Raw genomic sequence first — 17,192 nt, 5'->3', positions numbered from 1 at the left:
TATTTACATGTACATATTTATATTCATATAAATTATATACAAATATATTTAATATATAAACATAATATATTTTTCTTAAATATATACATGCATGTGTTTGTATTTTATATATATATAATAAATATACACAGTACACGCACATATTATGTAAACAAAAACGTATTTTGGAATGCGATTAATCACGATTAATAATTTTACTTGTAGTTCCTAATATTTTAACATGCACATGATTCGGTGACATGAATTTAACATATATATATATATATATATATTAACAAGAAATAAACTCTGTTCTCATTATTTACATTATTTACATTATTTGTGTGTAATTTTCTGTGCACGTTTCTGATTTTAGAGATCAGCGTGTTTTTATTTTGTTTATTTTGGTTTTGTGGTGTGACGTCATAGGGCTGCACCGGGCTCCTGCATCTGTTGTGATTCGGATGAAGAAAGGTTAGTGATTTTAAAGCATTTAAATGGTTTAAATAGATATGACTCATTCAGTCCATTTGGTTGTTTTAACAGCAACTGTAAAACGAATTAGTTGTTATTGAATGTAGCATTGTAATGCTTTCTCCGACATTAATAAAGTATATGTTGTACTCACAAGCAACACAAGCAACAGAAAAGGTGAGTCTCATTTGGCTATCTTTACCGTGAACCAGTTGATCATAAAAGTCACTGGAGTCACTGGCGAGTAGTGATGATGGAGAAACGGCGAGTCAACTGAATCAATCGCTTCTTGAAATGACTCAGTGATTCGAATCGCTCGAATCACCGCACTCTGACGACACCCGGGGCCCTTTCTTCGTATTTTGGTTGCAATTAGGTAATGTTGTAGTTCAAAGTGAATGGTGAATAAGGAACATTATGTTTAATATCTCCTCTTAACATCTAGCAAAGTCATACTAGTTTGGAATAACGAAAAAATTGTTAAATTACAGCTGATTACAGCTTTTTAAAATTAAAAACACATTTAATGTTTCAGTGCAATTAACATTAATTTCTTAAATAAGGTACCTATTCTCACAGTATTCAAGTGTTCCTGTCCCTGAGTAATATCTGCATGCCCCTAAGTCTGAAGAGAACACATAATATGCTAGTAGACAGCAATCCATATGAGAGAGAGGTCTGGTGTGGAGGCTGGATCTGGGGCCCGTTCTTCGTACGCCGCTAACTCAGTTAGCAATAACATATTTTTACTCCAAACTCACTTCATAACGTCAGTCGAGTGTTTGAAATAAATCCTTCTGTGAGATGATGTGGCTTCTTACACAGAATAAGGCACGCAACATATTTCATAGTATTTAAGCAGTGATAAAGGCATTGCATTATAAATATACTTTATTTTAATGAAAATTATAATAATAAGAACTCAGATAAACCGTATATTGCCGTAGTCGTGTGTTTGAATCAATGAAAGCAGTTAAATCTTGTTTATTCAGCTGCAGCGATAGGCATTTTCTGGGTTTCTTCTGCGAGGCGTATTTGGCGTTTCAGCGCGAGAGCGCCCTCTGGCCTTTGGATGGAGATTTACTGCTGATCACAGAACCGTGCTTCACTGAAAGATACGCACGACAATCGCAGCTTCTGTCGAATCGACATCTCGATTCCATTTCGATTTATCGTGCAGCCCTAGTTAGAAGACCTGGCATCTTTCAAATCACCTCAGATGTATTAAGCGAGGTACGAAGAACGGGCCCCTGCTGCTCAAAACAGTGTAAACGACAAACAATAGCCAATATTGTCATGAAAGTTTAATCTATGAAACGTAATCTACAAATCAGTATACAGAATGTAAATCATAAATGCCTTCATTTGTTTTGTTTTATTCATTTGTAGCTAGTTTAAGTGTTTTGGGCTAATCAGGTCATTTAAGGCCATTAGCGCTGACTACTGAACTAGGGAGCTGATTGAGACACACCCAGAGATTTAGTTTGGATTTATTTTTCTTTCTGTTAATTATTCTCATCTTAAACACACAGAAAAACTCCTGCTGAAGCCACTGAGACACACGTGACACACTATTATAAAGATGGCGTTTATTAAAGAGGAGAGTGAAGACATGAGGATTGAAGAAGCATTCAGAGTCAAACGTGAAGATACTGAGGAACAAACAGGTTAGTTTTCATTCTCAAAGCTGAACGCACTCATTTAATCCTTATTAAAATGCCCAGCTCTACAGAAATGAATGATATTTTTGAAGAATATCATATGAGTGTCCCAGACATCCCACCCTGCAAAAACCCAATCCAGGGAGGTATCACAAGCAACAAATCGTAAAATGCCGCTGAATATGTTTTCAGCTTTGGCATCATTGCAAACTGGCATGTCTACAAATCCAGCCATTACCTGATCCTTTGTTGTATTATAGTACTTGGCTAAAATGGCGTATTCCTTCTCACACATGATATCATTGCTTTTGTCGGCTTCATAAGAAGACAAATGACTTAGTATTGTTTATTGTACCAAAAGTAATTTAAATTTCACTAGGAAAAATTCCATACTTTTTTCAAATGTTTTGATTTTTCTTGGCCTGAATCACAATTTTAAAATTCCTCTTATTTTTACATATTTGCAAGTCCATAATCTACTGTCATGTTACCTTCCCCTTTATCGTGTCCCATGCTCTTTTGTGAAACTCATAATTCTTTGTTGAAATTGGTGCATTATCGCTTCTACTATTCTACTTTCCCCAACCATCATTGATTACGTTTACATGGACATCAGTAATCTAATTATTTACCTTATTCTGAATAAGACAATATTACGATTAAGGTGTTTACATGAGTTGCTTTTAGAATATTCCTTTTATGTTCCCGTTTTTCATGTTATAGTGCATAGATCGATTAATGGCGCACGTCATTACGTCACCACGTGACGCCATCCGACGTCCCCTCCAGAATTTCACATATCAACATACAAGTTCGTCTTCGTTATGGTACCATATTTGTTAATTTTACGAAAGCTTAAAAGTGCAGTTAATTATTTGTCATGCTATACGTGCAAACAGACGACGGCAGATAAAAATTCATGCTCTTTTGTTTGCCGTCAAACGGTTGAACACTGCCGTGTGTGTATACAGTCGCAAAATGCGGCTATTACACTATGGTAATACTGTGATTAAGGTGTGTACATGTCTATACCGCGCAACTAAAATAGGAATACTCCACATGTCTTAATTCGATCTTTAGCCGGATTAAGGTAATCAAAATCTGTTTGCATGGTAGATTCTTAACCTGCGCCCCTATTTTTAAGCATTTTCTGAAAAACGACATATCCAAATAAAAATGTCTGTAGCTCTTGAACCCTGTGGTCTATATTCACAAATCTGGTCTTGTTTGAAACTAGACACTTGAAACTCTGTTACCCAAGAGTCATAATAACTCAAAAGAGTAACAGAGTAAAACATGGTAAAATATACATGAAAGTGACTTACAATTTATTTGAATGAACTTCACCAAGGGAAAAATGGATGAAACTTTTATTTTAAAGGCCTGAAAACACCACAAAGGTAAAGCTGAATCTCTGACCATGTTTTGATTCAAATTTGAGGATGATACTCCCAAAAATGTAGATTCTGTTAGCTTTTTTCCTAAAAAAAAAAAAAGTCTAGGCGTCGTTTCAAAAAGGCCACTTGGAGACTCCAAATGGACACCTGGTAACCAAATGAGTCAAAACTACATAATGCATATATGTATATCAATTCAGAAATTTCAGAACAACATTTGAACATTCTAACTAGTCTTTATTTTGAACAATTCTAATAACAAAAACAGTGAAACAAAAACAGATTTGATCAGTGATAATTTTAGAACTAATGAACAAACAAAACGTGCAAAATAATTTTTTTTTTACAACATTTGCAACTAACAGTTTTTCATTCAAATAAGTCTAAAACAGTAAACTGCTAATTATGATAATTATCCAGTTACTGAAAAACTAAAGCAACTTTTACAAAGTATAGGAAGACACTCAAGGCAGTCACTAAGAAGGTTCGTCCTCTAACCGACTGGAAAACAAAGCCACTGAAAGAGAAAGTGGGAAAGTGTGGAAGCAGAACAAATCAAATTTGCAACACTGTGTATACACGTGTGTGTGTGTGTGTGTGTGTGTGTGTATTTGCTTACAATAGCCATTTAAAATATTTTTTTTGTGAATTAGCATACCACATGATTTAATAATTCTGACATCAAAGGTTTTCCAGTCAGGTCCAGGTTCCTCTGCATTTTTCACTGCCCTGTCCACTCTTTCATCATTTCTGTAATTTGGCCAATAGACAACTCCATCGCTGCACCAGTTTTGTGGCACCACTGCTACTGTTTTGTTGATCAGGAACTCGATTAAGTGGAACATCCTTAACTGAGAAGGAAAGGAACACACAGCACCACACAGAAATTTAACATTCTGAAAATATAAAGAAAATGTTATTGATTAGACTGCACAGACACTATCAGATGAGAACAATATTTCAAGTAGATAGAGATGGATTATTGACACTATTGACCTATCGGTAAGCCCCACCCCACTTAGTTACTGTTGCTGCCTCGGACAAACAAACGGAGTTGCCCCTGTCTTACAATGATAGCTCTGTCTGAAAACCTTATCCCAAGATGTTTTTGATAAGTTCTGGACACAGAAGGACCACCTCTCGTCGAGGAACACTCAAGTAGGACTTAAATATGATTGAACTTAATGAGAGTATGACAACCAAAAAATGAACGTTGAATAATAAAAAAAAAATCCAAATTCCATTGATTCCAGGTGTCCTGATAGGATAGGCAGGCTCCATTATAAGTACTCCAGGCACATCCTTTTGCTGTTTTTGTAGCATAAACACTATGATTAGAGCTTCGGATTTGAAACCTAAAGATGTCCGAGTACTGGTCCCTGCGCAACTGATACTCGACTGCCACTGGCTCATCTGCGTTCGAGGGGAGGGGATAGGTCAACTGTGGTGTCTATGAAGGCTTTTCATAATTTATGGCCTTTGTAACATTTACATTCTTACTGAACTTAATTGAATCAACAATAATCTGACAATTTACTGTAAAGCTACTTTGAGTCAATCTGTATTGTATAATGTGCTATATATAACTATATATGACTAAAATAAAAATACAAGCAAACTTAAAGTACTTAGAGGCAATTATTATCCATTTTCAGATAGACTGCAGTGTTTGTGGCTATGCAAGGTGATGTAATTTTTTGTTGGTCTCTGACCCTCATTTTGCATAAACATCTATCCGGTCAACACTAATGTGCAACCGCATCAATTCTAACTGCTAATACTAGAACAAGAGCTACAACTAATATTACACCATCAATACTACCACCATCATTCTCCTCAGGAAACAATAAAACAACAAGCTAAACTGGAGTTTTTTTGTTGGTTCTCAAAGAATGAGACATTCCTATAATGTATGAAATACGGGTATGGACACAAAACCGTCCCTATGAGGTAAAACGACAAATTTTTGAACAATCGCTGAAGCCTTTGCACACTTGAGTATATCAGATGTTTGTGAAATAGTATAGATTTTCAGATAGTCAGAGTTGAATGGGTAAGTGAAGAACAAAGACTTCTCTGAAAATTCTTTGTATACTACATACACTCCATCACTGCTTTCCAGAATGTTATGTATTCTACAAATGTCATTTCCAATGACAAACACATTATCCCCATGTGACACTTTCAAACAGTCCACTTGTCACAGGTCATCTCACCATACTGCCCAGCTAGCAGGGAACGTTCTCAGAACTTTGGCTAACATTCCGTACAGGTTTGGTTGATGTTTTAGAGAAAACATTTTGAATGTAATGTTCAAAAAATGTTTTAAGAATGTTGCTCATTTCAGATAATGTTTCTATAATGTAAAGTGTAAACAACGTTAGAACATTTTACCTGCAACATTTTATGGATGTTTTGTGGATGTTGTTGAGGTAACAGATTATATAATGTTGTCAGTAAAACAGTGTTACAATGTTTCAAGATAACAAAGGACGAACATTCTCTCAGCCACATTAGGAGAATGTTATAAGGATGTCATTGAGGCCGGAGGTGATGAAATGTGTTTATAAAACTTTCTTGTAATGTGACATATTAACAAAGCTGGAACATTTTACCTGCAACATTTTGAGGATGTTTTTTTTTAATGTAACAGATTGTACAATGTTGTCAATAAAACGAAGGAAGAACATTCTCTCAGCCACATTAGGAGAACTTTATAAGGACATCATTGAGGCCTGAGATGGTGTAATGTTTTTTATAAAACGTTTCGGAATGTTCTTGTGTTTACAAAGCTACACTCTAAAAAAAAGATGGTTCTTTAACCTCTTTGATCAGTGATCATTTTAGAACTAATGAACAAACAAAACTTTTTTTTTTTTTACAACATTTGCAACTAACAGTTTTTCATTCAAATAAGTCTAAAACAGTAAACTGCTAATTATGATAATTATCCAGTTACTGAAAAACTAAAGCAACTTTTACAACATATAGGAAGACACTCAAGGCAGTCACTAAGAAGGTTTGTCCTCTAACCGACTGGAAAACAAAGCCACTGAAAGACAAGAAAGGGAGAAAGAGAAAGTGGGAAAGTGTGGAAGCAGAACAAATCAAATTTGCAACACTGTGTATACACGTGTGTGTGTGTGTGTGTGTGTGTGTGTATGTATGTGTGAAAACTAACCTATACTGCCTCATGCCAGCCTGTCACACTTGCTTCAACTGCGCCGACTCAGAAGACACCCACTGCAGATAAGAGGGAAAAAGAGAGAGCAAAAACTGTGTAAGCGGAACAAAGAAAATTAGAATAAATTAGAATTAGGAAATTAGAATAAATCAAAGCTATGGGTTTCAAGCCTAGGAAATCTTTTTTTTCTAATGTGTGCATTAGATGGAACACAAAAGCTCCCTATAACAGAAAGAATCAGGATCGAAACTTACTGGTCATGCATCCCTCGCTGTTACAGTCTCACACCAGCAATGGCTTCTCTCCCTTCATCTCCCTCCTCAGAACTATTTTTCAGGGTCTGATGTATCCACCTAAACTTGGAAACATTTCTGGAACAACTATTACATTTGAACTTTTTGAACAATGTAACATGTAAACTAAAAACAGTTCAAGCATGATAAAAAAACACATTAATTAATATTTCCCACCCTGCTCATGCCAGTCATTGAAACAGTCCCGTTTTGGTAAAAAACACAGTGGCACCTCACAGGTTGCACACACGACTGGTGTCTTCTGATGGCAAAGCTTGCACTTTCGTCGTCCAGCAGTGCTGTCATCCGTGACGTGCTTCGGATTGTGGCAATCCACTTTTGAAGCCTGAGGAGCAGCTGTGCCCGATTCCAACCCTGCAAGTTCCAGAACAAGTGTTTCCCTGAATGCTTTCTGGGTCAGGGGTCTTTCCTTTTTTGCTCTGGCCAGATGCTGATGCAAAATGAAGGCATTGACAACAGCAATATCTACAAAGTGGTAAAAGAAGGTCTTATACCACTTCCGTGTCTTGTGGAGCACTTTGTAGTATCCAATGAGGGCATCGGACAGGTCCACTCCCCCCATGAACCTGTTGTAGTCCAGCACAGCACCTGGAATAGGCACATGCACTTGAGACCACTGCCCATCATTGTTCTTCACCCTCCTTTGCACCGTGTCACCTTCATATGCTTTGTGGAATGTAGAACACATCAGTACTTCCCGGGTGTCTTTCCATTCCACAAACAGCAGCTCATCCTCTCGGAGCCATCGCATGGACCCTCGTGGAGCATTCCGCGGCAGTCTGTTGGTGGTTGTCTTTGGGAAACCAATCCTGTTTGGACGAATGGTGCCACATGCCCAAATCCTCTTAGAGAGGCGGTCTCTGAAAAGCATGGGACTGGTGTAAAAGTTGTCAACGAACAGCTTGTAACCAGTGCCCAACATCTTTTCATCTATGAGTGCCATGACAGACTCATAGCTCAGCCCATTCCGAGATGGCATGGACTTACCCTCATACACGAAGAACTCACAGGTGTAACCACTTAGTGAGTCTGCCAAGACAAAAAGCTTGTAGCCCCATTTAGTGGGTTTGTTCTTCATGTATTGCTTTAGTCCAGACCTCGCCTTTGATGACACCATCCTCTCATCTATGGAGATGTTCTGACTTGGATGAAAAAATGTTCTGCAGGCATCCCTCATGTTGTCATAGAGAGGCTTGATCTTCCCCAAGCGGTCGTAGGCTGCTGTACCCTTCTTCTTTTCATTTTCATCATCATCCTGAGGATCGCTAAGATGAAGAGCGTTTGTGATGTTCAGAAACTTCCTACAGGACATGATCTTAGCAGGAAGGGGAACACTATAGATTTGAGACCTCCTCCAATAATCAGTCACAGCAGAGACCTTCACAAGACCCATGTACACAACAAGTGCCAGGTAAGACTTCAAGTCTTCTACAGAGATGTTATGCCATGGCTTGTCTCTTCCCTGCTGATTTTTGGATCCATAGGCATTTGTGTGCTGAATGATGGTTTGCAGCACAGATGAAGAAAAGAAAAGCTGAAACAACTGCAGTGCTGTGTATGATGCAGTTGTCACCAACTGTGGCCCAAGTTCACGAGCAGGCCTAAACACAGGCTTGGGAGGCCCAATGTCATCCTCATCCACATTATGCCATCTTTTCTGTGAGGTGCTAGGGGACACAGCAGGGACTGACTGGCTCCTTCTCCTTCAACGCTGGAATACGAATTAGAATCGATATTTTTTTGAAAATGAACGTTATTGACAACTATAACTTGAATCGCTCATGTAAACAAAGGAGGATCTTTCGTTTTCCCCCCTATTTTTTCATTGTTTTGGATTAAAAAGTGGGATGCATTTTGAAGAGTGGACCCTTACCTTGTGTGCTGGTGTTTCTTGGAATAGTCAGAGCTGACCAGAACTATAGGCGATGAAACGTAAGGACTGCCGTTCACTTTGTACATGTTTAAATGGCCGGTCCTTCAGCATTTATGTTAACCCTTTCCTCTCTGGTGTATTGATTTAAAAAACAGAACATGGATCTTGAGTGTTTTATCTTTCAAATGATATATAGTTTATGATAGTTGATTGAATTTTTTTTTTTTTTTAAACAAAGGTAATTAAAAGCACAGACACGCCTAAACACGCCCTTCCGGCCCGTACATTTTTTTTTACAAGGATAACTAATACAAGGCACACCCAAGTGTGTCGCCATGACATGAAAAAATACTTTCCTACATCTTTAACAATGCACCGTTTATATGCAGAACGCAAGCCTCCGGAGGGCACATAAGTCTGAAGTAGTGAGTTTAGGTATGGGGTGCAAAGCCAGTGGTTGTTCTGTAGGCAAACATTAGTGCCTTGAATTTGATGCGACTGGCTATTGGCAACCAGTGCAAAGTGATGAACAGACATGTGATGTGCACTCTCGTTGGCTCATTAAAGACCTCTCTCATTGCCGCATTCTGGATTAGTTGCAGAGGTTTGATAGAATTGGCTGGAAGACCTGTCCAGAGAGAATAGTCCAGCCTAGATAGAACAAGAGCTTGAACAAGGAGTTGTGTAGCCTGATCTTCCTAATGTTGTATTAAGGCAAATCTGCTGCATCAGGCAGTTCTAGCAGTGTGGTCTGTTAAGTTCAACTGATCATTAATCACAACTCCAAGGTTCCTGGCTGTCTTGGAATGAGTTATAATGTATGGTGAAGTTGTGATGAAACGTTGGGTTGGCCAAAATCACAAGCAATTCTGTCTTGGCTGAGTGAATTTGAAAGTGATGGTCCTTCATCCAACAAGAAGCTATGGTCACATCAAGCTGGAATGAGAGGTAGAGTTGAGTATCATTAGCATAGCAGTGATAGGAAAAGCTATGTTTCTGAATGACAGATCTTAGTGATGATGTGCAGATGGAGAAGATAAGAGGTCCAAGCACTGAGCCTTGAGGTACCCCTGTAGCTAGATGTTGCGACTTGGACACCTCACCCCTCCAAGACACCCTGAGGCACCTACCTGAGAGGAGGTAAGACTTGAATCTTTGAAATGTGGTTCCTAAAAATGCCCTTTGCCATGAAGGTTGACAGGAGGATCTGATAGTAAACTGTGTAAAAATCAGTGGACAGATTCAACAAAATGAGAACTGCCATGCCAAATGACATGCTGTGGCTACAGGACACTAATGGTCTTATTTTTGGCTGAATGGAATAATGAAAGAGAGAAGAATGGTGGACTGTAAAGCCTGCCCACAGAAAGAAAATCTGACTGGTCCACATAGCATAAAATGAGACCAATCAGAGTGTTCTCTCTGCCATTCTCTCGCATTGTCTGTCACTAGTTGACCTCTCTCTTTCGCACACGTCCATGTGCTCGCTAGCCCTTTTTCTGACCAAAACATTGCCAGGTTCTAGAATATTATATATAATTTGCGGGTGTCAGGGAGCTGCTATCAATATGTGGTAGACTCCCAGAACACCCGGAGAGGGGGATGTCTGGTGTCCTACTTTAAGTTGTTTTTATTTGACATGGAGCAGGTCGCATCAGCTTTTATGCTAACAGTAATTCACTTCAATTCGTGTTTATTTGTATAGCATCTTTTACAAAACATTAGATCAAAGCTTTATAGAAAATGCATATTTCAGATATTACAATCAAGAAGCCAGTCTCTCTTCAGCATCTCTGACTGCTGCAGCCTGATTTCGTTCAACCCCAAGTGCAGTACAACAGCTCTCAATACCGTTCATGATCAAGGTACCTGTACAGGAGATGTGTGGGTACCAGGAAAACAGTGTGCACCTTAGCTTTATGTGATGAGATGCAGATGTGCTGGACAATGGAGTCTCCAAAGATCACAGCACTGGATTCAGTTTTGCAAAAAGGGGTGGGAGGGGTTTCTGTTGGTAATCTCAAAGACAAAGAGTAGTGGAGGGTCAGAAGTCCTCCTCCCCCAGGGTCTGGTCCACTGCTGGTGTACCCAGGGTCCATAATGTGTTACACCGGAGTAAATGAGACCTGGGAGGCTCACATCCTGGGTGCATGGGTCCTTTGCTGGGAAACAAAAGGAGTATAGGTGGTGGGAGTATCTGCATCATGCTACAAACTTACCTCGGACTTGTGAACATCAGCCTGGGATGTTTCCACCATGGCTCTCTGGTGTTGCAGCTGGGCCTGCTTCTTCAGAAGGTCATGAATCTGCTTATCCATGGCCTTGTAATTGCAAACAATCAGGCTACATTAATTTCTGTAATTTTTTGTATAGTAAAAAACTGGTAAATATAAAAATTATAGCCTATTTAGTTCCCCTCACTCTTACTTTACTTTTACTTTTAGTCATTTAGCAGACGCTTTTATCCAAAGCGACTTACAAATACTACAAAATAAAACACAAATTAGGCTATAGTGGCATTCATTATACACAGCATACAAGCAAAACTGAAATGTTTCCATTTTTGCCATATTTGTAACATTTGAACACTCTTCGGTCTTCACACGACCGCTTCCGCGGTAAACTAAGCTTCTTTTTAATTAGTGTAACAAAACTCAAATTGAATTCAGCTGGACACACTTTCCTGTTTATCCCAACAAATGGCCAAGCAAAGCACACGACACTGACACCACACGCGATACAGTACGAGACCAAACGCCATTTCAGCACGTCTCCACAACTCTACAACAAATATTTTTAATTTAACGGTATCCAGAAGAGAACAAGAATGGACCTTTTAAAATAAACAGTGCAACTTTTATGTTTGGTTGACTGCATTTTAGTTTGATGATGAATGGCTGAAATGTCAGGCAACGCTATAACCAGTGTTGGGTAAGTTACTAAAAAAAGTAATCCACTACAAATTACTTATTACTTATTTAAAATTGTAATTTGATTACATTACTGATTACTTTACTTTCAAGTTACTTTCAAGTTTACCTTAGTTTTCAAATGATCAAACTTAAACAATACACTACCAAGTGAAACTCATAGTTCTTTCATTAATTTAATATTGACTGAAAAATTACATAAGTATGAAAACAGCAACTTGAACGATCACTTGCATTTTTTTCCTGATAACAGCGAAAAGAACTGAAGATGTTTCATACTTTTTGATCATACAGAAAAGAGTAGGTAATACAAAATTTGAAACTGTAAAAGGTCTACTTTTTTTGTATACACTCGCAATATCAACAAAACTTTTTTTCTGCTTTTGTAAAATACAGAAAACAATAGGGTGCGCTTTCTGCAGTCTCAGTCTCCGCGAATATCTTCCTGAAACGAGTCACTAAAATGAACGAAAAGTCAGCGAATACTTGACATATAGACATGAGAAATATATCTAAAGAAATACTTTTAGCTCGCATTCTCCGATGATTTATTATAGGGCAAAACATGATTTTTACTTCGTATTTTTTAACACTGCATTTGTTACTATGTAACGCGTTATACCCAACTCTGGCTATTACTAATGTTGTTTGTGTGTGCGTGAGGCACCTGTGCAATCAGATAGATTAAATCAAATAATGATATAAAGAAAAGATATAAAATGCATTAAGAGTGACACAAAAACGAGCGTAGCCTATACTTGTTGCACAGTTTTTTTTCCCTTTTGTTAATCTGTTAATTATATTATAGCCTATTATATATTTTGTGTGGTCTTATTTGTTTTATTCCTTTTATAGACTTAATTTCAGTTTTTCAACGTTCACAGAAGCGCTGCAGGTGCATGATGCAACGATGTGTGAATCATCATGGTCTGTTGTTTACGCTATCCGCGCATATAAAGCTAAAGCCCTGAATAAAATAAAAAAAGACATTCTAATCTTACTGGTCAGTGATCGACTAATGAGCTTCGGTTGTCTGTCAGGAAAATAACCTAAACTAACAAAATGCCATCATTCTACAATTCTCCACCAGATTTATATGCTGCACGCAAGTTCAGGCTAAAAAAAAACTTGCGTACACGAGCTGAGACCAGACGTGAGATTTGATCGTAGCCACCACTCACGTCCATATTGATAAATTCCAAGTTTTGCTTTGAAACGACCGTACGCCCAATTTTCTGTCGTACGTCCGTTTCGTAAATGAGGCCCAGTGTGTCTTATAAGCTCTCTAGCCACTGTATTTTAAACAAACTAGAACTTATTTGTTGACCCTGCAGCATTTCTAGCATGTAAGAAGGCTGTTCTACAAAACCAGAATTGAGAATTAAAAAATTTCCAAAGAAATAATTAATTGTAAGTAAATTACTAGCCATCCCACATTTTATATTTTCAATACACCCTGTTAACTTGGAGAATTGTGTTGTTTCTTCAGGTTGTGAGGAAATAATAAAACTGTGTTACTGGCATGATAGTGAAATCTAATAATAATGTCTCTCAGAGGACCTATATATACATGAGAAACAGAAGACCTAATACTGAGCCCTGTGGCACTCCATACTTGTTTTTGATGAGATGTTCTTTTTTTGTTTTGTTTTTTGTTTACACAAAGCGGTAGCAGTCGAAGAGATAGGACATATATCATACTAATTCTTGTCCACAAGTGCCTACACAATTCTCAAGCTGTCCAAGTGAATGCTGTGGTCTATGTGTTTGAAGATATTACAGCTCTAGGAGAGAGCAAAGCTTCCATGTTAAAATTGGGCTTAAATCCTTACTGATATTGTTCACAAATATAGTTTCTCTGCAAAACTGAACATTGTTGAAAGGACAATATTCTTTTAACGTTTTAGACCAGGAATGTCAAACTCACAGCCCTGCAGAGTTTAGTTTCTACTCTAACTGAACACACCTGAATTAAGGTCTTTAGTTTTCAAGTACTGGTGTTGGTAAGCGTTGGAGCAGGTTGAAGTTAAACTACGCAGGACTGTGACCCTCCACAAGCTGAGTTTGACACCCCAGTTTTAGACATGAATGGCAGATTCGGCCATTGTTGCTTACTGTTGCTTTTAAACGGGTTAACTTGCATCTGTCTCTTTTCATCCTAGACATGATGCCGCTGAAAGAGGAAAGTGAAGAACTGAATGAAATGCAAGATACAGATCAGTATAAGAAACATGATTTCATAACTGGACAAATATCATTTAGTTGCCCACAGACTGGAAAGACTTCCTCACAAAAAAAAGCTCAAAAGACTGGAACTAGAAGTCTTTTCACCTGCCAACAGTGTGGACAGAATTTTGATCAACGAGGAAACCTTAAAGTCCACATGAGGATTCACACTGGAGAGAAGTCATACACCTGCAAACTGTGTGGAAATGGTTTCATTCGAAAAGGAGACCTTAAAAGCCACATGAGAATTCACACTGGAGAGAAGTCATACACCTGCAAACTGTGTGGAAATAGTTTCATTCGAAAAGGAGACCTTAAAAGCCACATGAAAATTCATACTGGAGAGCAGTCTTACACCTGCCCTCATTGTGGAAGGAGTTTTACACACAGACAAACTCTTAATGTCCATATAAGGATTCACACTGGAGAGAAGCCTTTCACCTGCCAACAGTGTGGAAAGAGTTTCACTCAACATGGAAACCTTAAAGTCCACATGAGGATTCATGACGGAGAGAAGCCTTTCGTTTGCCAACGGTGTGGAAAATGTTTCATTGAACATGGAAACCTTAAAGTCCACATGAGGATTCACACGGGAGAGAAGCCTTTCACCTGTCAACAGTGTGGAAAATGTTTTTCAGTAAAAGGAACCCTTAAAAGCCACATGAGCATCCACACTGGCGAGAAGCCTTACGCATGCTCTCAGTGTGGAATCAGTTTCACTCAGCAAGGAAGCTTTAACAGGCACATGCGAATTCACACCAGAGAGAAGCCATACACCTGCTAACTGTGTAGAAAGAGCTTCACAACAAAACTTATCATGAACTGTCTGGTGAGAAGACGTTTATGTGGTTGACGATGGTTTCTCATGCAGTGCCATCTCACGGCTCAAATGTTGCACACATTCAGCAGAGGTTTCCTGTAAATACATTTTGATTAATTTTAGTGGTATAACAATGCTTTGAGTGATATTGCTGAATTAAAGTACATAATTAATAAAACAAAGTTGTTCTTTGTCATTATTTTTTACCAGCAAGTCATAGCTGGTTACAAAAAAAGGTCCTAAACTTTGTCAAAAAGAGCAAGCAAAACTGAGGCATATCAAAAGTGTGGCGTGGATAGAAAACTTGTTGATACGGCTGTCGTCACTGAGTTGGAAGCCTATGTTCTGTTTCAAAAAAGGCAAAAACTGTCTGACTTTGGTGACCGCTGCAGCTGTTGTTTACACAGGAACCAGTTTTAGCACCAATGAAAAAGAGAAGACAAATGGCATGTTAATAGACATTTTGTAAAAGAGTAAATAATTTTATTCCAGAAGTGTGTGCTACATGCTAGTAGGGCTCCAGCCGTAGAGGCCCTCGGAGGCTGCTCTGCAATGGCCTTCTGAACTGTCTGCTCCGCCATGGCCTCCTGAACTGTCTGCTTTACCATGGCCTCCTGGTCTGCCTGCTCCGCCATGGCCTCCTGAACTGCCTGATCCGCCCTGGAGGCATTCCTTGTCCCCATCCTGCACCAGCCTCCAGGACGCCCCCCCTCCCCGGTGGAATTGTTACGGCGCGGGACGCGCCTTTTGGGAGGGGGGAGTAATGTCACATGTTCAGTTTGTTTTGTCATAGTTTTCTTTGTGTTTCCTGTTTGGTTCCTGTTTTTCCTTATTTGGTCATGTTCCTGTGTTCATTAGTTCCCTTGCTCATTGTTTAATTATTAGTTTACCTGTATCACCTGTGTCTAGTTAATTACCCTTGTTTGTCTTGTATTTAAGCCCCAGTCTGTTCAGTCTTTGTTTGTCCGGTCACAGTTATTCTACCTTGTGTTTCCCATTGTCCTTCTGCCTTTTGTTATTAAACTGAGAGTTTGGTTTGCACCAGCTGTCTCCTTCGCCTTCCTCCTGACACAACCGTGGCATTGTTTAATTTTAGAGATTATGTTTGGTTTTATTTTATGATTCAATGGAAATGTTTTAGTGCTTGCATTAAAAAAGTTAGACCCAATCACTGCTGTTGTTTTATGTTATATATAGTTCTTGCATTGTGATGAGGTAACGGTTGAGTAATTAATGTAAAGTTACCATGTTTTTTACTTTAAAATAATGATCCAGATCAGTGCTGAATGAAAGACTTGGAGACAGAATAATAAAGTACAGTATTCATCACTTGAAGTGGATCAGAAAAGTTCATCAAAGTTGTTTTAAGACAAGAACGGATATTGTTTTGGTTTTAGGACAATTTTGATTAAAGGTTTTAATCCACTTCAAATGTTGACTACTGTGCATACAAATTTTCTTAATTTAACTGAAACATGATAAAACAAGGTTCTTGGCACATGTCCCTGCCTGAGCAGTTGGAAGAAGGAAGACGGAGAGCCACAGTCTACTGGGAGAGGATGCGATAAGGATGTCATATGTAATTTCCTTGCAGGACAGGGACTTAGACTGGTGGGCGTTGGGGTGGTGGTAAGAAGCTACTGCCTAACCAAACTGCTGTCATGTTTGTTTTTATATAAATAATGTATAACATAATGGACTAGATCAGGGTGCCTAAACCTGTTACTGGAGTGCCACTGAAGAAGTCATAAAGAGCTTTATTGCCAAGTATGTTTGCACATACAAGGAATTTGTTTTAGTGTCACAAGCTTCCAGTACACAGAGGCAACAACAAAACACAGATAATAAAAATAAGATGTGAATAAAATACACATATGTATATAAAAAAAAAAAACTAAATATGTACTGGTGTGCTATAGATAAAATAGGATATAAATAGAATAAAAAGTAAAGTTGTAGGGATGTACTAGAATGTAGGGTGATAAGTATAAGGTTATTGCACATATTTTATTGCACAATGGGAGAACATTAACTGTTCATGAGGTAGATTGCCTGGGGAAAGAAACTGTTCTTGTGCCTGGCTGTCCTGGTCTTCGGTGCTCTGTAACGCCGAACAGATGGCAACAGTTCAAAAAGGAGATGGCTTGGATGTGAGGGATCCAAAGTGATTTTCTGAGCCCTTTTTCTCACTCTGGATGTATACAGTTCTTGGAGGGTGGGCAGGGGGGCACCAATAATCCTTTCAGCAGTCCGAACCGTTCTCTGTAGTCTTCTGATGTCTGATTTTGTAGCTGAACCAAACCAGACAGTTATTGAAGTGCACAGAACAGACTC

General features: G+C 38.6%; 2 protein-coding genes across 2 annotated transcripts; one reads left to right on the top strand and one right to left on the bottom strand.

Moving 5' to 3' along the window:
- The first annotated feature begins 2,091 nt into the window (after window positions 1-2,091).
- On the top strand, window positions 2,092-15,402 carry LOC107739833 (gastrula zinc finger protein XlCGF8.2DB-like). Its single transcript, XM_016552045.1, has 2 exons — window positions 2,092-2,120; window positions 13,975-15,402. Exon 2 carries the CDS (start codon window positions 13,977-13,979, stop codon window positions 14,820-14,822), a length of 846 nt encoding a protein of 281 aa, XP_016407531.1. The 5' UTR covers window positions 2,092-2,120; window positions 13,975-13,976; the 3' UTR covers window positions 14,823-15,402.
- LOC107739859 (piggyBac transposable element-derived protein 4) lies at window positions 6,940-8,968 on the bottom strand. The gene is made up of 3 exons (XM_016552078.1): window positions 8,883-8,968; window positions 7,166-8,712; window positions 6,940-7,066 (listed from the first exon to the last, which is right to left on the bottom strand). The coding sequence occupies exons 1-3, from the start codon at window positions 8,966-8,968 to the stop codon at window positions 7,029-7,031; spliced, it is 1,671 nt and encodes a 556-aa protein (XP_016407564.1). The 3' UTR covers window positions 6,940-7,028.
- Window positions 15,403-17,192: the final 1,790 nt, after the last annotated feature.

Source organism: Sinocyclocheilus rhinocerous, unplaced genomic scaffold (assembly GCF_001515625.1).
Source record: "Sinocyclocheilus rhinocerous isolate Xijiao unplaced genomic scaffold, SAMN03320098_v1.1 scaffold2899, whole genome shotgun sequence".
In the NCBI taxonomy this organism is placed as follows: domain Eukaryota; kingdom Metazoa; phylum Chordata; class Actinopteri; order Cypriniformes; family Cyprinidae; genus Sinocyclocheilus; species Sinocyclocheilus rhinocerous.
The sequence above is the reverse complement of the archived record's forward strand: the minus strand, read 5'-3'. Positions and strand labels throughout refer to the sequence as shown.